This window comes from Tasmannia lanceolata, unplaced genomic scaffold (genome assembly GCF_043159265.1).
Source record: "Tasmannia lanceolata isolate RefF3 unplaced genomic scaffold, GAP_Taslan_0.1 ptg000015l, whole genome shotgun sequence".
In the NCBI taxonomy this organism is placed as follows: domain Eukaryota; kingdom Viridiplantae; phylum Streptophyta; class Magnoliopsida; order Canellales; family Winteraceae; genus Tasmannia; species Tasmannia lanceolata.
The window spans coordinates 36,174,819-36,199,107 of NW_027518692.1; the positions used below are offsets into that span (position 1 = coordinate 36,174,819).

General features: G+C 37.9%; 1 protein-coding gene across 1 annotated transcript; it reads left to right on the forward strand.

Moving 5' to 3' along the window:
* The first annotated feature begins 8,536 nt into the window (after positions 1-8,536).
* LOC143891972 (uncharacterized) lies at positions 8,537-20,311 on the forward strand. The gene is made up of 10 exons (XM_077396457.1): positions 8,537-8,647; positions 13,264-13,362; positions 13,478-13,817; positions 16,681-16,915; positions 18,555-18,621; positions 18,735-18,788; positions 18,882-18,950; positions 19,113-19,178; positions 19,298-19,366; positions 20,216-20,311. Exons 1-10 carry the CDS (start codon positions 8,537-8,539, stop codon positions 20,309-20,311), a joined length of 1,206 nt encoding a protein of 401 aa, XP_077252572.1.
* Positions 20,312-24,289: the final 3,978 nt, after the last annotated feature.

Genomic DNA, 24,289 nt, shown 5'->3' on the forward strand with positions numbered 1-24,289 from the left:
CCGTTCATCTGTTTGGGCACAGCGTAAATAGGTTGTGTCCCAAAAATCAGTTCCATAAGATGATCCTAACCCTCCGATCTGAACTGATCTGAATATGGAGATTTCTAAAAATCATTTATGGAATCTTCTACAGATTGGAGGTTAGAATCATCCAATGGAACTGAATTTTTGGGCAGAACCTATTTACGTTGTGCCCAAACAGATGAACGGCTTGGATCATCAAAAAATGTGGGCCGTACCTACTTTTTTCTAGACTTCACGTGTTTTCATGGCCACCCATCATATAAATTCTCTTATATGACAATAACCTATCAAAGGGGGAGGGGGGAAGTGGTAAATGACCAATGCAGAGTTTTTTGGACGAGAATGCCCTTAGTGTACATTTTTCTCTCCCCTCTCCCTCTGTCTCTTCCCCTATCAAATTAAATTGTAGGTGATGATTACCTTCAGATGTACTATTTTGAGAGCCCCAAACCACTTTTCACCCTCTTCTCTCTCTCCCTCTCTCTATCTCTCCGGCGTTCTCTCTCCCGCCTCTCTTTCCCTCTCTACGGCGTTTTCTCTCCCCCTCTCTTTCTCTCTCTATGGCGTTTTCTCTCCCGCCTCTCTCTCTCTCTCCGGCACTCTCTCTACCTCTCTTGACGGCCCTCTCTCCCCGTCACCGGCACAAAAGAGGGCGCTCCCTACACGGCGGCGCACTTCTCAGGCTGGTACCCCTCTTACTGTCAATTTCTCCTTCAGTTTTTTCAGTTATTGTTCCCATAAAGTCTAGAAAATCCCTAATTTTTTTCAGTTATTGTTCTCCTTCAGTTATTGTTCCCGTAAACAATGGTTTAAACCAAAAATTTGGAACACATTATTGAAAATATATATGGTTTAAACCAATAATTTCTCAGACATTATTGGTTTAAACCCCTAAATTTTGGAAAATCAATGGTTTAAACCAATAATCTGTGACAAATCATTGGTTTAAACCATAAATTTTTAGAAAATCAGTCGGAAATTCCCTAATTTCTGAAATATCAATGGTTTAAACCTACAATTTGTCATAAATTATTGGTTTAAACCACTAAGTTTTGAAACTATTAATGGTTTAAACCAATACTTCGGGAGAAATATCTGGTTTAAACCCCTAGTATTTTGTAAATCAGTTGATAAAGACCTAAATTTTCACAAATCAATGGTTTAAACTTATAAGTTCACATACATTATTGGTTGAAACCCCTAAATTATGAGAAATCATTAGTTTAAACCCATAATATTTTTGAAACTACTTGAGAAAATCCCTAACTTTTAAAAAATCAATAGTTTAAAACCTATAGTTTCTAACCCATTATTTGTTTAAACCCCTAAAGTTTGAGAAATATTTGGTTTGAAGCAATAATTTTTAGAATTCATTGGGTTAAACCCGTAATATATAACAAATCAGTGAAGAAATCCCCTAATCTTTTAAAGATCAATGGTTTATACAAATAATTTCTCACACATTGTTGGTTTAAACCCCTAAAGTTTAAAAAATCAATGGTTTAAACCAATAATTTGTGAGATATCATTAGTTTAAACCCATAATATTTTAAAAATCAGTTGAGAAAACTCCTAATTTTTCAAAGATTAATGGTTTAAATCAATAATGTCTCAAACATTATTGGTTTAAACCCCTAAGTTTTGAAAAATAATGGTTTAAACTGATATTTGTGAGAAATCATTGTTTAAAACCCTTGATATATCGAAAATCAGTTGTAATTTTTCAAAGATCAATGGTTTAAACCAATAGTTTCTCAGAAATTATTGGTTTAAACCCATAAAGTTTTAAAAATCAGTGCTTTAAACCAATAATTGTTAAGAAATCATTGGTTCAAATCCCTAGTATTTAGGAAATCAATTGAGAAAACCCTTAAACTTTGAAAGGTCAATGGTTTAAACCAATAATTTGTGAGAAATTATATGTTTAAAGACATAATATTTCTGAAATCAGTTGAGATAACCGATAATTTTTGAGAAATCAATGATTTAAACCTATAATTTGTGACACATTATTGGTTTAAATCCCAAAAGTTTGGAAAAAATAATGGTTTAAACCAATAATTTGTGAGAAATCAGTTGTTTAAAGCACTGAAGTTTGAGAAATCAGTTGAGAAAGCCCGTAATTGTTAAAAAATCAATAGTTTAAACCACAATTCTATTGCTTCCTTTGTAGGGGCATAAACCACAATTTCATTGCTTCACTCCAAAGCACCATTCCATTGCATTGCACCAATACTAACCTCCCTTCCATGGAAAGGTATTTAGTTCCCTTTCCATTCTCCTCTCTTTCCATTTTTAGCACGTTTAAATTGCTTTAAACAACTTCTAATCATTGTTTAATTTTGTCTTAGCAGGAGAGAGGAACGAATGTCTTCTTTTGTCTTACACGTCGACGACATTCTAAAGGATGCGGTATCATTTGAATACATCGACGGGAAGAAGTTGCCTCTTATTGTGGGTTGGAGAACAAAATATAGAGATTTTGACAATCTAATTCATAACAAAATAGGGACCAATCAAAGTGAGATTTCTCTATTTATAAAGTGTCGATATATTTTAGACCCATCTCAGATCGTCTTATATGATATTCGAAATAATGACGACCTTGATCTGGTAATAATGCTCTTTGATAGTACAATCATTTACTCTTTGAGCCTATATGTAACTAAAGAGTTCACATTCAAAGCAAACAATTCGAAGGACCCTACGAATGTCGGTCAGCCGTATTTAAGTGCGAACACAGAGGCAGTGGGTCCCAGAGTGGAATGTAGAACCGCACTACCAGCGCTGGGAAATCGCTGTAGAGTTCTCCTGGCGGAGGAAGATGTTGTCATGGACATACCAGTCATAGGTAAAATAGCTGACTGTTTACAATCCATTCCTGAAATTGCCTTTCCTTTTTGCTAAATTACATTTGCGCAGATATGGAGTTGAGTTCAGTGAAGTTAATGAAGATCCAATCTGTTACCGGAACGTTGGTGTCACAACGATTCCTTCCTCATTTGCAGAGGCTTTGAGGCCGAATATTAGTACCGTTCACGTGCTTCCTGCATCACCGAGTCTAACGGCCGTTGCTCGAAAAGAGAAAAGAACGCTTGACGGTATTCATACCATACATCGGTAAATTATAGTATTGAACAATTGTTGGGTGCGATTCATATTCCTTCGTTTCATTTCTAAATCAATTACTTTATCTCTAATTGGCTAGCAATCTTTGGTTTAAACCAAACTTAGAGGTTTAAACCAATAATTTGTGAAAAATTTGGAGAAAATTAGGGGTTTGAACCAAACTTTATGGCTTTAAGCCATAGATTTCTAAAAGAATTAGGGGTTTAAACTAAACTTTAGGGCTTTAAACCATATATTTCTAAAAAAATAGGGGTTTAGTTGCCGATTTTCGTAGCTGAAAGAGAGAGAGTACTGATTTTCCCAACCATAGATTTCTAAATTGATTTTCTCAAAACCCTAACATAAAATCTCAAAAAACAACTGAGAGGGAGAGAGTGCCAACCTGTGAGAGGAGGTCCGCTCAGAATCAGAAGCTACGGAGAGAGAGAGAGAGACAGAGAGAGAGAGAGAGAGAGAGAGAGAGAGAGAGAGAGATAGAGGGCCGCAAAGAGAGAAAAAGGCCAGAGAGAGAGAGAGCCGGAGAGATCACACCAGAGAGGGCCGGCGAGAGAGAGAGAGAGAGAGAGAGAGAGAGAGAGGGGTGAAAATAACAAGGTTAACGTTTGTGAAAAGTAAAAGCCACGATTTTGAACTCAGGGATAGTTTGGTCTTAAAAGTCCCAAATCAGTCACTATCAGTCTAAATTCATCATTTTCATATCTCCCCCTTTCACACGTAATTATCATAATAAAGCCCATTTTTTGTCATTTTACCAAAAATAAAGTAACTTTTCATATATTTTTTCTTTGGGATTTTATTTTTTAATGTTAAATTACGAATTTAGCCATACTAATCCTGAAAATTATTGTTTGTCTTTGGCTCCAACGAGGCAGACCATTCGGGAAGCGCGAGAAGTGAGATATTTTGCTCCTTTTCCGCAACTCTTTTTATATGGTTGGGCTTATCGAACGACACGTGGCACAAGTCATGTCTGCCAAAGAATATTTTAAAAGCTGGACCCGAAACGAAATGGGTCTCGGTTCGGTCCAAACAGGTCTAACCCCGATACAATAAAAATTTATTATGAAAAATAAATAACAATAACTTAGAAAATTAAGAAAATATTATCCTTTGATTATTTTCTAACAAGTCGTAAGTAATTAAAGGATAAACATATAACAAGTGATAATCGTACAATAAATCCTCTGATTATTCTTTGGGGGATTTGCTAGGGACCATTGCAAACTGCATAAGGCATTTTGTGGGCCGGTAGTTGCATAAGAGAGCAGCCACATAGGCTCACTTTTCGACGGATTTTGTAATGTTCATTTAATTCATCTGAGGTGGCGGCTCTCTCATGCAACCGCCGGCCCGCGAAATGTCTTATGCTATCGTCCCTAGCAAATTCCTTACTTTCTATTGATTAGTTGATTTTACTCTTCTTTAAGGGCCCGTTTGGATATGCGGATTTTAGAATCCAGGCTTTTAGTTTGAAAACAGTGTAAAAGAGGGTTCATGGTCAAGCTTCTGTATGCTGTCCTGACGGCGTTTCTTGGATTTTAAGTGAGAAATTTAGGTTCTAAAAATCTCTCATGCATCCTGAGATTTCTAAAACTTGAAAATATGGGAGGATCTGCTACTCTCTTGCTGACGAAAAGAAGGGCGAGAGGTCAAAAACTACAGCCGGTCCACTTCTTCTCTTGTCTCTTAGCTACAATTTTGAAGAAATCCTGAATTCTAAAATCCGCGTATCCAAACGGCCCCTGAAAGTTTGAGATTTTAAAAACTAAATTCACATTAATCTCTCCTTAGTTTATGGAAATCAAAGTTGAATTCCCATAAACTCTATTATTCTTCAACCAAACACATGAAATATCTTGCAAATTCAAAAAGTATGATCCTACAAATAAGTACAAAAAAAAACTTGCTAACTGGAAGTTGCTTTTAATTTTGGGAAAAATACACTTAGACCCCCTGTGGTTTCAATTTGGGTAAGGTAGACCCCCTCGGTTGACGGTTCGTCCACGGATTGAAGGGTTAGGATGATCTGATGAGCTGATTTTTTAGGCACAACCTATCTATGTCAAGGCCCATCAAATGAACGCTTTGGATCATCCAAACAATGTGGGCCCATACCCGAATCCAAACAATACCAAAAACAATGTGGGCCCACTGTGTTTTGTTTGTTGTTGATTTGAATGTGAACCACGTTGCTCATAGGCAGTTTTTTGACGTTTCATCTTCCACAACCAAAACACCAATGATATTTTCACTCCCCCTAAGTTCGCGCTCCCCTTGGAACGTGAATTGACGTCAAAAAGCGTTAAAGTTGCCACTGTTCACGTTATAAGGGTGGCGCATGAGTACTGCAGGGGAGTGAAAATATCATCGCCCAAATTATCTATCTATCAACGTCTACGTATCTACCTGTATGATTTGCTAGGGACCATCATAGAAGGTATTCTGCGGATCAACTGTGGCATGAGAGAGAAGCCACCTCAGATGGGGAATAAATGAATAAGACAAAGAAAAGTATATCTGTTGAAAGTGAGCCTACGTGGCTGCTGTCCGGTGCAACTGCTGGTCCGCGAAATGCCTTCTGCAATGGTCCCTAGTAATTCCCCGATCATATATACTAAGCACTTTTCTTTCCATTGTCGTTTGCTTTAATTCCAAGAATTTTCTTTATCGGAAAAACTTTTCTTTGTACCGCATGTTTTGTTTTGCTAAGGTGGGGCTAAACTTTAGACCGAGGGTGGGGACATCCATTTCACTCTTGATCTGATGGGCACACCATCTCCACCCAAACTGGGGCCTACCATCACTTCTCATGTTATTGATGAGATGGAGCAGGTTTTACACCTGTGTTTTATATAGGATGGGGCATGCCATTTTAAGTTTTGGTGGGTGGGGCCCACCGTCTCTACTCGAACATATGCGTAGGGCGAGCCCACCATTTTATCCCTAATGTTATTGATGAAGTTGGGTCCACCATCTCTATCCCAAACCGTGCATTTGGGTGGGCCCCACCATTTTACACCTTGCGTTTTAATGTTGTGGGCCCATCATTTTACACCCAGGAATAGCATGAGACCATAGGGTCCATAGTACTAGTATATAATTAATGGTTAAAATCAGATTATTGGTCTGATTTTTATTTTTATTTTTTTTGGCATAGAAGATCTAAAATCAAGGCCTATCAAATGGACGGTTCAGATCAATCAAATGTGGGACCCACCATGCCATTGTTGGGGCCGCCACATTGTATCATGAGCCCTTGTCCCATTTCTCCATGCTGTTATTAAATTTTGCTTCCTTTCTTTTTCCTTTTCTACTACTAGTAAAAATGCACGTGCATCATTAAATTATCCATTTAAAATTGTACATACCACATCATAGGTTGATCTAAACCGTCCATGTGATGGAACACAACATCAATAGGTTGTTCCCGTAAAATCATTTCCATAGGCTGATCCTAGCCCCCCAATCTATAGAGGTTTCCATGATTGTTGTTCCTCTTAAGGTGCGAAGAATTCGTCAATATTTTAACAGGTGTCTTGCATTCGTAATATCAACATTTCTATAATTTGACCCGCACATAGTGAACAAGGAACAATAGTTCTTTCGTCGTCGTTAGGGGTGCAACACCCGACCTAATTCGGGTTGGGTTGGGTCGGGCTGACCCGATTTGATATGGTACCAATTGTTGACCATCTCAACTCAAGCCGGGTTGTTTTGGATTTTGAGAACTAATAGTGAGTCACTAATAATTAGTTTTTAACTCACAATCAGTTCGCAAAATCCAAACCAAATAGGGACTAACAATTAACAAAGGGGAATATTATCCTCACTACTATATTTTGATGATCACACTCCTCACTTTATTCAAGTACGGTATGGCCCGCACCACAGGATTATCCAAACCGTCCATTGTGGACTGTGGAGACTATTTCAATGTTGAAAAAGAAAAACACAAATATACAGAACTTTTTCAGATGAAACCCAAATTCAGGTTTCGGGTGGGGTCGGGTTGCCCGACAGCCCAACTCGACCCAACCCGATTTCCAATTGGGGTTGATTTTTCCCAACCCAACCCAACCCAACCCGATTTGCAAAAAAGTTTAACCCGACCCAACCCAAATTCGGGTTGAACCCGACCTACATTGGAACATCCAAGCAACAATGATGGTTTGAAATTATATATAGTGCTAATGTCCTGACTACCATATTTGATAATGGCACTACTCACCGTATTTTGATGACCGCATTCCTCACTCTATTAAAATGTACGGTATGGCCCGTACCCTGTGTCGATAGATTTCGTATGTAGATTACGATTTTACCCTGAAATAATTTTTCATAGAGATAGATGTTAGATATTAGCAAAGGGGTTAATAGTAAAAGAGTAATGCTGACGTGTAAATCCCAGATAAGAAGAAAAAAATTTCTTTTGGATGGGCCACTTCCTACATAGGTTGTGCCCCAAAAATAATTTTCATAGGTTGATCCGAACCCTTCGATCTATAGAGGGTTATATGCATGGTTTTAAATTTCGACCGAAATCCAAAATTTCAGTTGGGACTGAAACCGAAATTTCATTTTTCACCGTTTACCAAATTTCAGACAGAAATTTCGGTAATTTCAGTTCGAAATTTCGATTAAATGCCATTATTTATTAAAAAAAGAGTGTTACAAAATTTCGGTCGAAAATTCGGTTCGGAATTTCGAACCAAATTACCAAATTTCGGACCGATCGGTTTTCGGTGGGGTCCGAAACGGTTACCGAAACCGAAATTTTAAACCTTGGTTATAGGTTGATCTAAACCGTCCATGTGATGGAACACAACATCAATCGGTTGTGCCCGTAAAACCATTTCCATAGGCTGATCCTAGCCCTCCAATCGATATAGGCTGATCCTAGCCCTCCAATCGATAGGGGTTTCCATAATTGTTGTTCCTCTTCAGGTGCCCGGAATCCATCAATATTTTGCAAGTGTCCTGCATGAGTAATATAAAGTAGTTCTTTTGTTATTGTCATATGTTTTTACCTCTTCTTGGTAGTTTTTTGCCGTAATTGTCATAGACAAGTACCCTGTCTGTACTTTTCGTATGTAGATTACGAATTTACCCTCAAGTAATTTCTCATAGAGACAAATGTTAGATATCAGCAAAGGGGTTAATGGTAAAAGAGTAATGTTGACGTGTGGATAAAAAAGGTGGGGCACAAGCGGAAATAACGGTAAATGATACAAATGCCCTTACATGTGGGATACAATTAGAATTATGGCAGTGAGACACAAGTGAAAATAACGGCAAAGGGTGGAAGAACTTAACCCACGATTTTGCTTTTATATATAGTAGTTAGATTAGATTAGATTAGATTCTCCGTTGATAGAGTCAGAAAATGACGATCGACGATGATAATTCCATCTACGTTGGAGGGATACCCTATGATTCCAGCGAAGTAAGCATTCGCAGTGTCTTCGATTTCTATGGCGCGGTAGTTGCCGTCAAGGTCGCCCCTCTTTGCTTTGCCCTTTTTAGGATTTTTGTTCTTCTATCGTTAGGTTTTTTCTCCCTATTCTAAGATTTTTTTTTTCTTATCTATCAAATTTCTATTATTATGCCGCCTTTTGTTACTTTGACACTCTAAATTAAACAAGCTGCATAACATCGGACGGACTATTATCATGCAGCCCTTGTAAGTTCTAACCACTTCTTTGAACTCAACTTATCTTAAAGATTTTTATTTCTACATTTTTGTCAAAAATTCAAACTTACCCATCTTGGAGGAATAGGGCCCATTTACGGCCATTATCACATTCTGGCAATCTTTCGATGTTAATAGATGGTAGTTTTATTTATTTTGAAATTTGCAAGGAAGAAAATCTGTTTTGGTGGATATCGTAAGGCAATTGGCCTACCCATGGAGATGGCTGGCCTGTTGGAACCATAGAAAGTTTTAATATAACAGAAAAGAAAACGAAATGTATGAAAGAATATAGGAGGAAAATAAGAAATTGTAAAGTAAAAAGATAGTAGATTTTAAGGCATCTTTGGGAGAAATGATCGAGTACTCTGTTGATGCGATCATAACTCAGAAGAGTCAAAGGAGTTTTGATTGACTTTGTAGGGAAAAATGCTGACTCAGACAAGAACGCGAACACAACCAAAGTAAAAGGTCTTCGACTCGATGATGATGATGTATGGGAGATTGGAAGCTATGGCTTTAGTGGGATGTGATTAACACACATGCCAAGCCATGTCCCAATTTGATTGACAAGGTCTGGCCCATCCTAACTTGGCTTGGCTTGGCTTGGCTTGGTGCGCGCGTTGTGAAGAATTGCCTGATGACCAAGCTTCTCTTCCTTGGATCCCTAACCTTAGAAAACCAACCCCTTATAAATGTCACAAAGTTTTGTCTCCATTTTCTGTTGTGGGACTTAACTTTGAAGGTCAAACACAAAGAAGCAAAAAAAAAGAAGCAATGGGCTACCAACAAAGGTGTCTTTTGGAATTTAACCTTTTACTAGGTGTAGATGTGCCATGTTTATAGAAGTACTTGTTGAACTCAACGTTAAACTAAGAACTTTGAGTAACAAACCAACTCAACATATTACACTCATAAGAATTTTGCATACATTCATACTCTCATAGGTGTGTTTTGGCCATTTGCTTTATCATGGTTTTTATGAGCACTCTAGAGAATGAGCCCGCATTTTCATAAGAAGTGGCCCTACGTCCATATTCATATAGGTGCGTCTATCAAGGGTGCCTTGGATCTAAACTCAATTGTTGATAACAAGATATAGACTGATTTAAGAGTGAAAAACTTAATCCCTTATGTTGCAGTCAACGCTATCTACATCTAGAGAGGGCTTAAAGATGGAAGTCTCGTTGTAAGGGAAGTAGTGCCTTACTATATCAATCAAATCATTGAACTTGGGATCTCTAGTTCTTTAGGTTGGTTTTCCTTTATTGGTAAATCGTACATACCCTAATGCCCTAACTAAATCACTCCAATGATCATATCCTTGGCTACTAGTTTTGATACTTAGCATACCTACAATCAAGGTTTTAAATTTCAGTTTCGGTGCCTATTTCGGACACCAACGAAATCCGAAATTTGGTAAAAATTTAAAAAGAATATTTAATTCATTTCAAAAATTCGGACCGAAATTTGGTAACATTTCTTTTTCTTTCTTTTTTTTTAAATTACATTTTCTCGAAAAATTTAGGAACGAAATTTGGTAAAGTCCGGAATTCCGGATTTCACCAAATTTCGGTTTCGGTGATTTCGGTCTAAAATTTCGGATTTCGGCCGAAATTTAAAACCATGCCTACAATGTCGTCTAGGCTATGCCTGACACCTACAATGTAGGTTACGCCTGGTCTAGTACACTTCGTAAGTACATTAAATTTCCTATTACTGAATATTCCAGTTGAGATAACCCCTGCCACCTCCTTATTTTTTACACAATCTAGCTAGAATCATAGTGTGTTTCATCGAATTACATTCACAATGATTAAATTTTCCATGTTTTCAACTTCTTGTTGTGCATTAAAACAAACTCTTCTTGATATTTGAGTTTTAATCCCTAGAATTACTCAATTACATCAGCTTTACCCAAGTCTTACATGTCAAAGTTCTCTGTCAAAATCTCTTGGCATCATTTATAATTTCTAAATTGTAAAGATCAACATGTCATTGACATGTATACAAATTATCACCCTATTAAATTTCTCATGCCATTGTACTTGTTAGTTTCGTTTCGTTCCGTTCAGCATTTTGTTTTGGTCTGTGAGATGTGACGTTTCAGTGTTTCGTCCATTTTGGTATATTGTTTCAGAAATATACTATGACCGGAGAATTTTTTCAATATTTAAAATTAAAAAAAATTAAAAAAAAAAAAGTTAGAAAATATAAGAAATCCCTGTATCAACCAAATTTAATAGAAAACACATTTAATACTTAAAAACTTCTACCTTAGGCATTATATTGACTCTTAATGTACCTAATTAATATCAAATTTAGTGTAAAATATAAGTGAAGCTAACCATTTATTATACCAAATGCTAACCATTTATTACATCCGAAACGGACTGAAATGGACAAAACAGAAGAAAATGGACTAGTATAGAATGGATTTTTGACCCGTACATTTCGTTCTTGGTTTACGTACCTGTTCTGCTACCACTACGGAACGTTCCATTCGCTTCAGTCGAAACAAAACGAAATGAAATCCACAGAGTACACAGTAGATTCCTCAATTGCTCAACCGATTCATCACAAAAGACGATGATGTCGTCCATGAATTGGAGACGGGGGATTTCCACCCCATTTCTTCACACAGAGAAGCCCAAAATGAGACCCAACTCATTAGCTGTTGTAACCATTCTACTAACACCCCCCTCTCCCCCAACCCCCCCACCACCAATGTGAAGAGAAAAACGGAGAGTGGATCACCTTGTCTCAGACTCTCAGCCCTCTGGTACTCTTGAAGAAGCTGATGACTTTGCTGTTGATTAAAATGGAAAAATGATGGGATGCAATACAGCCCGCAATCCACTTTTCCACTAGTCACAAAAACCCAATTTTTCAAAATGCAGTTTACAAAACCTCAATTCTATGCTGTCATAAGCCTTTTCCATATCCTCCGTGCAAATGTCCCCTCCTTCCCCTTTTCCTTGATTCTAATTATTCATTTGCAATTCGCACACAATCAAGAAATTTTCGACCTTCCACAAAAGCCCCTTGGTTTGGTGAAATTACCTCACCAAGATCCCTTGCAGCCTAGTGGCTAAGATATTGGGAAAAAGCGAACGTGCCCACAAAAGTCCCAATTTCTTTGTCTGCAGGCCTTTTTTTTTTTTGAAATGGTAATTTATATATTGAAGGAAGAGAAGCCGAGATGGTTCTCAATGATTACATTAAAAGATAAATAACAAAATAAAATGACTCAAGGCGGAAAATAGTCGAACCATTCCAGACCCAACCTAGGCACACCCGATCTACCTAGAGCATCTGCTTCACCATTAGCAAATCTCCTTACATGATTAAAAGCTATAGAAGATCCGAAGGTTAAGTCTGAGATCTCATCAAAGAAGGAGAGAAACCTCCAAGGAGGGTCAACCTTTTCCGAGGGCCAACTGATTCAGGTCTTACTATCCAACTTCAACAGGAATTCTTCAGAAAATTCTGGAAAATCACTCATAATTTTCAACGGCTAAAAATCAACAGGATCTGGAGCTTTTCAGTCCATTCTGATCATCTGGGACCCTCTTGCTGACATCAGCTGATGTCATGCTGCTGTATGGCTTCCCTTGGGTCCCTTTCCTGCTTCTCTCTCATTTTTCCACTCCTAGAATATGTTTTGATAGTTTTCGACTGGGTTAGGGGATTATTTTTTGCATCTTTAATAATTACATTCTTATTATTGATTCATTCTGCATGAATATGAGGCAATCAAAATCATGATAATCAAAGCGAATTCACCAAGTAATAAATAAGTCTTGGTGAACAAAGTAGGCATAATTATCCTCATAATATGATAGAAATGCCACATCAAGGTCTATATAGGAGGGGCTGGGCCTGTAGCTCAATGGTTGAGGCTTTGTACTCAACCTTGAGGTCATAGGTTTGATCCCAGCTTACCCATAAAAAAGGTCTATACGGGGAGAGGTGTTTGGGTCGAGGTATGTCAATACTTCCAATGAACGTTGCTACCTTTGTTTTTATTGTACTATAAAGAGAAGGGTTCTGCAGAACTTTGTTACTCTTTCTAAAGGAAGGGCCTAGCACTGTCCTCTTCTTTTCCCAATCATTTTCTACATAAAAGATCTTACTGTCTAAAATCATATTTATTGATTTGATCTATCAGATTCAATTTCCAGAGCATTTTTAACTATTTTATTTCTAAAAATTAACTATCAAAGGATACTTTCAGTATAGCATGCTGGCATATATGCATATGAAAGTTCATTCATATGTCGTTTCTAAAACACCTATTTGCATGAATGCTTGGTGAACTACATATAGACATGGACGATGTAGTATTGGAAAAATTCCTTGGGTTTACTTTGCATGTGGAATTATGCTTCTGCTGATCGCTGAATCCTTTCTACATGCAGATAATTAATGATTGTGGAGTTGGGGGAAAATGCTATGGATTTGTTACTTTTACCAATCCCAGATCTGCAATTGATGCTATCAATGATATGAATGGAAGGGTATGTACTTCTTCACACTCTTTGAGTTAGGGGAATATTCATAGTTTACATACCAAAGCAGATTTGGATTTTCTTCCTACATTTTAGTCCCATTGACATTGCGACTTTAAATTAGACCATTGGTGGGAGAATTGTAAGAGAAAATGAAGTGCGGACCAGAGGTGGAAGGCTTACTTCTAATCGTGAAACTTTCCATCGGGATATGGAGAGGGACATTAGCTGGGATAGGGACAGAGATAGAGGAAGGGATCGTGATCATACTAGAGATCGCCATCGAGACTGTTACAGTGATCGATCTAGCGAGCGTGATCGGGAACGAGAAAGAGAATATGAGCATGGGCGCGATCATGACAGTACAAGAGACCGTATCATGGACGAAGATCGGGATGACCAGGATCAAGAACATAACAAGAATCATGACCGAGATAGGGACAGGGATCGCAACTGGAGCCGAGGTAGAGAGACCGATAAAACTAAAGATGATAGAAGCTGAGATAAGGATAAAGAGCAATTGTCAAAGAATCAGCTGCGGTAAGCTCTAGATTTTATTCATTTTTACTTGCCTTTTCCTTTATTCACACAACTGTTAATGCAACATTTTTTGATTCATCATTGCTTGTTATATAAAAATTTGTATTTGCTTGTCTTTATAGATTTGCATTTCAGACACCTTAGAGAGTTTCATACTTGATCATTGAAGTTGTATCTTTCTGTGAAGGCTGTAACATTGGTTATGATCTCACTGAGGTTGGCAGCAACCCCCCCACCACGACACCCATATAGTGCTTCAAAAAAAAGGGTGGCCCAGTGCACGAGGCTCCCACCATTGTGGGGTCTAGGGAGGGCTAGGTGTACGCAGCCTTACGCTTGCTTTGCAGAGTGGTTGTTTCCGTGACTCGAACCGGTGACCACCATGTCACAATGGAGCAACCTTACCATTGCGCCAAGGCTCGCCCCATATACTGCTTCAAACATGACCGCAGATTGATTTTATGCTGAAGCGACAAGTTTCAAGTAACCAATTCTTATTTTTTGTAAATGCATATTACACTGAGTTTGGCCAATAACATTTACTATTTCTTGTACAGTCCATCCCTTTGTACTGCTCCACCTATAAACCCACCTACCAGTCCCATACACCCCTCTAAAACCGACTAGATATTTTACCTATAAACTATAACCTTTATAAAGCCACTTCCATTGACTTTTATAAAATCCTAGAAATCACCCCCAACCTTTCTTGGCACTGGTCAACAGCCTTGACACCTTTCAAAAGTTCTTGACATATGTCATAATCTATTTTTATACCCGTAGCAGTCCACTTTTATTTAAACTTGCAACAATCATTAGTTCCCATATCACCTGCTTGCAACTTGAACCTCTTCCCTATCTTCTAAACCTACCAGTTGCTACATCTAATCCAGCTTTTACCTTTACCTCAGTTCTGTTATAGTTTATCAGGGATTTCAGATCTATCACAATAGTCTATTTCTCTATTCCTTTATTTCTAAGTTTTCCTAAACCTATTTATTCAACCCTTACCTGAGGTAAACCTATTTCTAAGTTTACCTCAGCCCTGTAGATACTTATTTCTCTTGGCTGTCCTACATCAATTGGTATCAGAGTTACAATATATGGCGCCTTTTCTTATCCATCCCGTGTCACGCATTTACCGCGTCAAACATGGTTGCAATATGTAGAACTGAAGACATTGAAAGCAATGCTGGTATCGTAGCAAAGCAGTGCTAGCATCATATGCCCTTAAAACAGTCATTCAACGGTCACTAAATAAGGGGAAAACTTGTAAAAATGCTGAATCATTTCCAGTGGAATACAAATTCTTGTTTGTTCAAGGGTGTGATGCTCAAGGCTTATTTGGTGTGATATGTTATCTTGGCTCTGTAGTTACCTAATTTGGCTAAAATTCGAAAAAATTGCCGACAGTTCATAAAATTTTTCCAAGAAATCAAGGATTTAACAAAGAAATCCCGATCAATTTGAATACCCAGAATGAAAACCTTAATTAGTTCAAATATTTTGTGATATAAGCCCTTTAATATAACATAGTCGGCATTGAACCCATGGCTTTTACCTTCACGTGAATGTACTTAACTATTCTGCCTTTCATTTTACTAGTGTTGCATTATTGTGAAAAATGTACACATCCATTTAACACACACACATTTTTAATCAGAAAACACTAATCTTTTTCTGGAAATTTCCCAAACATTTTTTTTCATCGCATCCGAACTTGGTAAGTGAAATGGATTTAATTACTACCCCTTTCCATTGATAAAATTTCAAGAATTCTTATTCCATGAGGTGATTGGTGCATCTATAATTAAGAATCCATTAGGAAAGTTGAGCTGTGCTAGGTTATATTACTTCAACATTACAATGCATATTTGGCTTGGGAAACAGTGTATAGAAGTTGAGATACAAAGATGCATGCATTATTTATAATAGTTGAAAGTAATATAACCTAGCAAATATGCATGTTAATGTTGAATTGCTAGGTTATATTACTTCACATCAAATATGCATGTTAATGTTACTTCACATCAATTAACATGCATATTTGATGTGAAGTAATTTTACAGTATATAACCTCAGTGCATTAATTATACTATTTGGCTTTGTTTAATATCTTCAAGATATTTAGCATAGTTAATGCATGCATTAGCATAAGAGAACATCGTGATAAATTGGAGGAAAAATTGAATCATTTATTGCTACATTGCCCCTTCGCCCGTCGACTGTGGTCTACCGCTTTAAAATCTTTTGGTATGACATGGGTATTCCAAAAGAGTACTAGGAGGGTAATAAACTAATAATCAACTGGACCGGAGGTATATTTGGGGACACAGGGCAAATGATGTGGAAACTACTACCTTATGCGATTGTCTGGAACATATGGAAGGAAAGGAACTCCAGAATTTTTGAAGGAAAATCGAAACCTGTGGAAAGAATCATCATCAATACTAAAGTGGAATTAATCTCAAGGGTGAAGGAGAAAAAAGGAATACATTATGGGCTGGGGGAAATCCTAAGGAATTGGCGTGCTGTAATTTGGGAAAAGAAGGTATCTAACAAGGCTTTACCAAAATGGATGACTTCACCTATGGCGTGGATGAAATTGACTTTTGAAGGTAGTTCAGTCGGTAATCAGGGTAAGGCAGGGATGGGCGGTGTCATCCAGGACACAAATGGTTATCAGATGATATCATATTCCGAACCTTTAGGGATCTGTGATGCAAATGAGGCTAAATTGAGGGCACTCCTATTTGGCCCTCCGCTGGTTTTATGAACACAGTTCAGGAAACTTGATAATAGAGGGTGATTCTAGTAATGCTATAGCATGGGCATCAGTGAAATCGAAGCGACCATGGAAATTGCAATGTTATATAGCGGAGATCAGAGACGTAGTTCGTCTTGTGCTGCCTAAAATCGAACATCGTAGAAGATCGGTGAATGAAATGGCGGATCAACTTGCTAAAGGAGGTGTGCTACGGGAGGAGTTGCTCATTACATCTTCAGTCGGGGTGGCTGATCAGTGTGTTTTTCAGCCTCTGTAGGCGGAAATTTATTCCTAATGTTTTGTAAATCCGTTTTTGGGGCACTTACTGTGTATTGGGGGACCTCGTCCCATGGATGTATCTCATGATTTTCGGATTAATGGAATATCATCGAGAGAGAGAGAGAGAGAGAGAGAGAGAGAGAGAGAGAGAGAGAGAGAGAGAGAGCACATAAACAGTGATGAACAACTTCATCAAAAGTATCACGCAATGGATCGTCATTCATCACAACGCCTAATGCATCCATATACTTCAATAAACATGTCATGTTTCGGGCAGTAAACAATTTTTTTATAATGAATTACCACTTTGTGTCCGACCACCAATCGGTCATAGTCGAGCATTCCGACATGTCCATGATCGTTTAGTATCTTCACAATAATCATTTGTGTCCAGGTACATTGTTTCTCAAAAACCATTGTTTATCTTGGCCCAATTGCAGCTACTGCATCCACCATTGGTTCTAGAAATTTTGGTCAAAGTTTGCTTTTTCTCCAGAAAATTCAGAGCTGATAAGTTAGCTAATTATGGGGTTGATTGTACACCTAAAACTGGGGGATGTGATGCCCGAGTTGTGGTGCTAGGGCCTTTTTGTTTATATTTTGTTGTTTCTATGGCTTTTACTTCTGGTTCGAGGTCGTGTTGTATTTGTGCTCTTTTATAAAACGTGCTTGTTAGAAGAAAAAAACATCAAAACCACTCAACCGCTAGATTACCCCTGATTTATTTGAGTGGCTGACATCTAGGGGTCATCTATGAAGCAAAAAATCTTTTGACGCCCTCTTTTCTTTTTGCTACTTTCTCCTCTCCTTATTTCTCGCAGAACTAGATCTAGTTTACTTTAGGGCTAATTGTTGCAAGTTCTTTGTCCTCCATTTGAGTAGGTCTGCGGACTGCGGTGTGGATTCCCATCTCAAAAAGAGTTCCATCTGTTTTTTTGCCCTTAAAATATCCCAAAGTCATTCACTTTCATCTGATGGAACTTTCTACATTATATTGCATCATTGTCAACTTCCTCTAGATGCACTAGATATGGGTTCCTAATTATCTAACCAATGTGATTTATTCCGAGAACTGAACACAACTTTGCTGTTAGCCCATGTTGGATCATCCGATTGCTCAGCAGTGGAGCCACTTCTGCCATTGACTGAACCCGAACTCATTGTTTTTTACGTACAAACATGGAAAGAGATATGGAAAGTAAGATGATCTACATCGTATAAATCAGTTGTTGGAGGGCAATAAAGTGGTTTTCTCTACCTCTAGACCTCTGCTGTTGATGAAAATAACGTTGAAATCCAATGATTGTCCTTGGTTAAGGTTCGGTACAATTGAATAAATCCTTTTGTTGAGAAAAAAGAGAGATGCTTTTGATTTCAACCCCCTATTCGATTGTGGCAGGGAATTGACACGTCTTTTTTAAAGAAACTGTCTTAATTTGAATGGCGAGTGGTGTGCTATAAGGGTATCATGTTGCAAAGATTCTACATTTATTTTGAATGGTAGTTAAATACTCACTAAATTTGTAGAGTTTTCTTAGAGTAATGTAAACGGAAATTAGTTATCTCTACGTTGAAGAGCATTGCTTGATTTTGCTGTGGGGTATTTCCAAAGCAGCTTTCATGTCATCGATCGTCGAAGTAGGGAGCTCTCATCAAATTCCAGCAATGAATATCTTGATCAGGTAGCATCTGCAATGGTAGGCTGACTCTGAAGTTTAGTACATAGAACATATTCATTTTGTTTGATTGATTGGTGGTCGTTCTCATTTCAATTTGATACTTTCATGCTGATCAGGTAAGGGAACAATTAGAGATATCCGTTCAAAGACATGAGGAGCTACAAAATGAGGTGTGTTTTACTTAGACTATCCAGTTGAATAAGCATGTGGATTTTTTAAAAAAATTTCAGTAACAAAAAAATGAATATCCATTGCATCATCAGATTGATCAGATTAAAGAGAAGTTTGAGGAAAAACAACAGTTTATTTCAGATTTACAAAAGAAGTATCAGGTAGCTTTTCTATGATTCCAATAACAACTTATGTTTCAATTTTGTCTTTTGAACTGCATTTGATGCCTCCATTTGGTTAGCCAAAATTTGACTGGACTAAGCTCAGTGACCCACCTAATTCCCTTCATTGTACTGGTTGGAATGGTTTGATAATGAGTGCAGAAGTTGGAGGATGCCTTGGCTACTGCAAAGAAGATATCTTCTCAACGAAATACACAGTTAACGAAGGTAATCACAGGTTTCCAAAGTTAAATATGTTGTCAGAGAATTCAAGGGTGGTTGCACTTTAATTTCAGAACTATGAATTCATGGAAATGGGCGTTTGTATTTTTCTGTTCATTTTGCAGGTGCAGAGATGTTTTTCGCAAGTGAAAGACTGCACCGAAAGGCTCAAAAATTACGAACAGGAACTCCAGGTTACTTTTGCTCCCTTTTTTCTCCCTAGGATCTTAGCAAATTTTGCTTGCCATATATTGGCTGTCAATGTTTGAGGCTCCATTGTTGTACTGTAATTGGGTGTGCTGGTGCATGTGCGCATGATAAAACCTAGCTAGTTTTAGTGAAAACCTGTGCATGACTGATCATTCACATGTACTAAAAGACACTATTGGGCCCCACTTCTTCCTCATTTGCATGATTGGATCCATTGATCTGAATCAGATGCCAATGAGAACACTTTGATCGGATGATCTTAATCCCTTGATCCATTGAGCCTCGTTTATGGTTACACCAAGAAAAGTTAACCATAATTTTTGTAGTCGTTTATCCTACACATGGGATGCCCATTAGGGATGGGACCAAGACCATGTGGATCACTCAGATGATATTCTACAAGATCGATGGTCTAGCAGAACATAGTTTCAAAACTCTCCCGTGTCGTCGTCCACTCGCCTGAGTCGACTCCCTTTAACTTGGCTGCATTCTTGTGCTAGACCACATTTGCCCTACAAAGTCAATTAAAACTCCTCCGACTCTCCTGAGTTGTCTGCGTCAACCAAGTACTCAATCACATCAACCAAGTACTTGATTGCTCTGCACCGAGTTGAATAGGTTTTGCTTTGGTCTTGTTTTGACCAGCATCCGCGTTTTGAAACAATGATGGATCATAGTGATCGTCTGTATAGTTCTTGGGTATGAAAACAATGCCACATTTGCATTCTAACTATTCATTCATGCATGAATTCATATGCATGGATTCATAAAGGGATCGTACAAATGTGTTTATGCTTGTCACGTCATCAATTTACTCATCTTGCTCTTTACAGTCACATGTTGTCGATATGAGAATGGTTGAAGCTGATGACGGAGAGGATTCTGGCATAATGGTCAGTGCCGCTCTATATGCAAATGGGAAGATCTGAACCCCTTATCTAAGTTGGTATTGCACCTTGGCAGTCATAAGTTTTGAGGTTCAACACCTGCTACAAGGATCGTCTGTCTCTCTCCTTTTATATCTGGTTCTTTTACTACACCAAATTGCTGTTTTCAGTTATCAGCTCCTCCTTACCTGTTGTATATGAACTGTAGATTTTCTATATTTTTTGATTTATGGAACATGCCATGAGTTTCGGTCCTATTGTCTTTTGGTGGGTATGCTGAGTTTGAGCCCATGACCTTAACCTCGTGCGCTGCGATCTTATGCCGAATACTGATGGGTGTCTGAGTTCAAAGCTAGACCTCTAGATGGTAGCCTAGAGAACGAGGAGGAAGGTGAGAGAGACGAGGGATTTTTGGTTGCACACGCAAGAAGTGAAGCTTAGATGAGATTCTATAAACTGCATGAAGGCTTTTCTTGCTGATTAAATTTTGAAATAACAAGCTTTCTAATCTTATGTTATTAATAAAGTTCGACTAGTAAGAAGATATTGTTAAAGGAATTAGGTCAAGCAAGAGGTTGCTTGAAGCATTACACCCAAGGTATCTAATTTGGAATACCAAGTTTGTTGCCTCCAGCCCCATATATATATATATATATATATATATATATATACACACACACACACACACACACACACACACACACACACACACACACACACACTAGGGTTTTAATAGGTTAATGGGCTCTAGCCCAAGTAGGCCCACTACACCGGTCCATTATATTATTGGGCTTATATTAGAACATAATAGGGTTATATTATATACCCAACAATCTCCTCCTATGTTCTACATATAGCACAATCCAATAGATAGTTAATGTGATCTCCAAACAAAATTATTGAATCATCTATATCACCATATCAATAAAGATTTGTAATCCAACTGAAAACAAGAATACTTTATGATTAACCAAGAGTTTGATATATAATCTAAACTCAACCAAAGGTTGTTTCACATATAAGTGAACCCCACTGATCTTAGAGGAATTCATTCATGGGCTATGATTCTCATCGAGATCCAAAATAAAGTTCCACAAAAAAGTGAACTCGATACATACTGAAATGAAAGCATAGGTTTTATGACTTTAGAAGATTTACTCATCAAGTAAGTCATCCTCATCAAAGTCCAAATCAAGACAAGCTCCTCCTTTTCGCCAATCCCTGTGAATTATCAAATATGAATTTCATAAAAAAATGAATCCAACCAATATTATAAACATGAAAGTATCTAGTTCTACATAAAGAAGAACTTAGTACAATTCCATAATCCACAAAAGTATCTAGTTCTACTTGAAGAAGAACTTAGTACAATTCTAAAATGGCTGAAAAAGTATCAGTATCACTCTCATCATAAGCATCATTGTCAAGTTTCAATAAAGAACAAGACCTAAATAGCTTCTTTTGCAAAGAACCATTCCTAATTGTCAAGTTTCAATAAAGAACAAGACCAAATAGTTTTTTTTTTGCAAAGAACCATTTCATGTTTCTTTTTGGAATGTTACAGTCATCTTATCCATATTTGAGTTAAACTGTATCATCAAGTTTGGAATGTACAACCTTTCCCAAAAAATGACATGTCATCAAATGTGGAATGACATACAACAACTGTAAACATTATCGAAACATATCAAGTGCCTATCTTGGCCAAAACAGAGGGAGATTCAAAAAATTCAAAATAACATGGATGTAGGTTAAGACATGTCTACACGGTCTTTAACCCCATCTCTCCCACGATTTTAAATATTCGATCTTTGGTCAGTCCCTGTTGTGAGAGCTTCAGCCTATTATCCTTCGATTTCGTATCAATCAAAGTGATAATCCTATGTTCTTAAGATAATTCAGCATATGGCATGTTGCAGCCTGAGATGTCTCCTCTTACCATTAAATAGTGAGTTCTTCAAAACCATTGTTGTAGCTTGATTATCATAGAACACACATAAGGAAGTAATCCTTAACCCACTAAAGAACTAATATTTAACCGGGTCAGTGGAATGCCATAACCATAATCAGATTCTTTATCCCTTAGCTTTCATCTACAGCTGAAGTTAGGGCATAAAGTTCCAATTCAACTTCCACACAACAACAATAAATTTGTTGGCCTCTGATTCTGAGCCCCATGATACATCAGAATAAACTTCCACAATAAGTGGATGGCCACCATAGTTCAGAGCATACTCTTGAGTACACGAAAGGTATCTCATCAGCCTCATAAGGGCATGTCTATGCTCATGGCCAGGAGTGCTAGTAAAATGACTCAGCATGCCAACTATAAAGGCTATGACTGGCCTAGTGCAACACAAAACATACATGAGACTACCAATCAGTTTAGAATAATCTAACTGACTCACACTGTCTCTTCCTTAGAGATCAGCTTCTTGGTATAATAAAAATGGTGTCTCAATCGGTTGGCACTCACTGCATCCTCAAAAGGAAAGTAGTTTGTCATATAATGGGCTAGGCAAGGGTAATTCCTTGCCTTTCAAAAATGTACTTTCATACCAAGAATGGTGTTAACAACACCCAGGTCTTTTCATGTCGAATTCTTTACCCAAGGTTAGTTTCACATTATTCACCACAGAGAAAGATTGAAAACAAGAATCAACATCTACATACAAGCAAATAATCATGACCTTATTTGACACACAATGATAGTAAAAGCATTTATAAGAGTAATTGATCAGAAAACCCAAAGCTCTTTACGACTTTGTCAAATTTTTGATATCACAATTGAGGTGTTTAATTAAGACCATAACAAAATTTTGTATAAGCACATACAGATATCTACTTACAGCCCATAGTCTTAGCCTTTTTGGCAAATCGACTAGCTGTCAAGTTAGATTTTCTAACAGAGAGCTCATTTCATCATGAATGGCTTCTGCATATAACAAAGAGTCTCCCTAGATCTCATCACTTCCTGATAGGATGATGGATCATTCTCCAAAGGGTAGGTCACAAAGTCCTCACCAAAATTCTTGGGTACTCTACCACATATAAATGAAGTGGATATACCAAAATAATAGTAACTACTTTAACATCTTATAAAGTTAGTTGTTTACCTGAAGAAGGGCCAAGTTCGCAGTACCAGTGTGAGTGACCTCCATGTCTGCTCCACCAGCCACTGTATCAGTCTCCTTTACTTCGATAACACCAGTGAAAAATTTCTTTGAGTTGTAAGCATGACAAATGGCTTCTGTATCCGACCACTAATCTGAGGAAGTACTGGCCTTATCTTTTCCCAACATTGCAGTGAAACTTTTAGGCTCAGCCTTATCTACCAACATAGTAGCTTCCTTATATGGTGTGTCCAAACGATTAACGTTTGACCATCTGAAAGGGAATCGCAGTCTTGTCCATTTTAGTCTAATTTACCAAAATAAAATATCGAAAGAGTGCACCTGATTTGCGAAGCGCGATAACCAAATAAGAATAACTAAGTCGCGAACCAAATCCAAACTCGAATCCGAGATATCCAAGATGAAGCCCAACAGCAAGAGATTACTACCAAGGAAAAACCCAAACCCAACCTATTGGGACTTACAGGGGGTGAACCAAGAACAAAGAACCAGCCAAGGCGAAACCAGAGGTGAGGGTTGTTAAGACTATCCAACTGTCTTGCAAATCTTGTCCAGATTTCTCGCTAGAAACAGCCCTGCGGCAAAAACACCAACTGCCGTGAGTAAACCCCCAATATGAGCAACAATCCGAGCCGTGAGAAAACCCCCAAATTCCGAGTGATCTATGGCCGTGAGTTAAACCCCCAAATTCCAAGTGATCTACTGCCGTGAGTTAAACCCCCAAATTCCGAGTGATCTACTGCCTGGAGAGAGTATTTGCAGAAACCCTCACTGGAACCCACATCTCACGTTTTGAGAAGAAACCCACGTCAAACGATAAGAGAAGGAACTCAAGCGGGTTTAATCTGAGTTGCTGTTGGAAGGAAATTCACAACCAAAGAATAGA

Excerpts from the sequence above, each read along its gene's own strand:
- LOC143891972 (XM_077396457.1), top strand. The coding sequence starts at position 8,537 with ATGACGATCGACGATGATAATTCCATCTACGTTGGAGGGATACCCTAT. Across the intron at positions 18,622-18,734 it reads GCAATGAATATCTTGATCAG|GTAAGGGAACAATTAGAGAT; the intron begins GTAGCATCTGCA and ends CATGCTGATCAG. Across the intron at positions 19,179-19,297 it reads GAAATACACAGTTAACGAAG|GTGCAGAGATGTTTTTCGCA; the intron begins GTAATCACAGGT and ends TTCATTTTGCAG.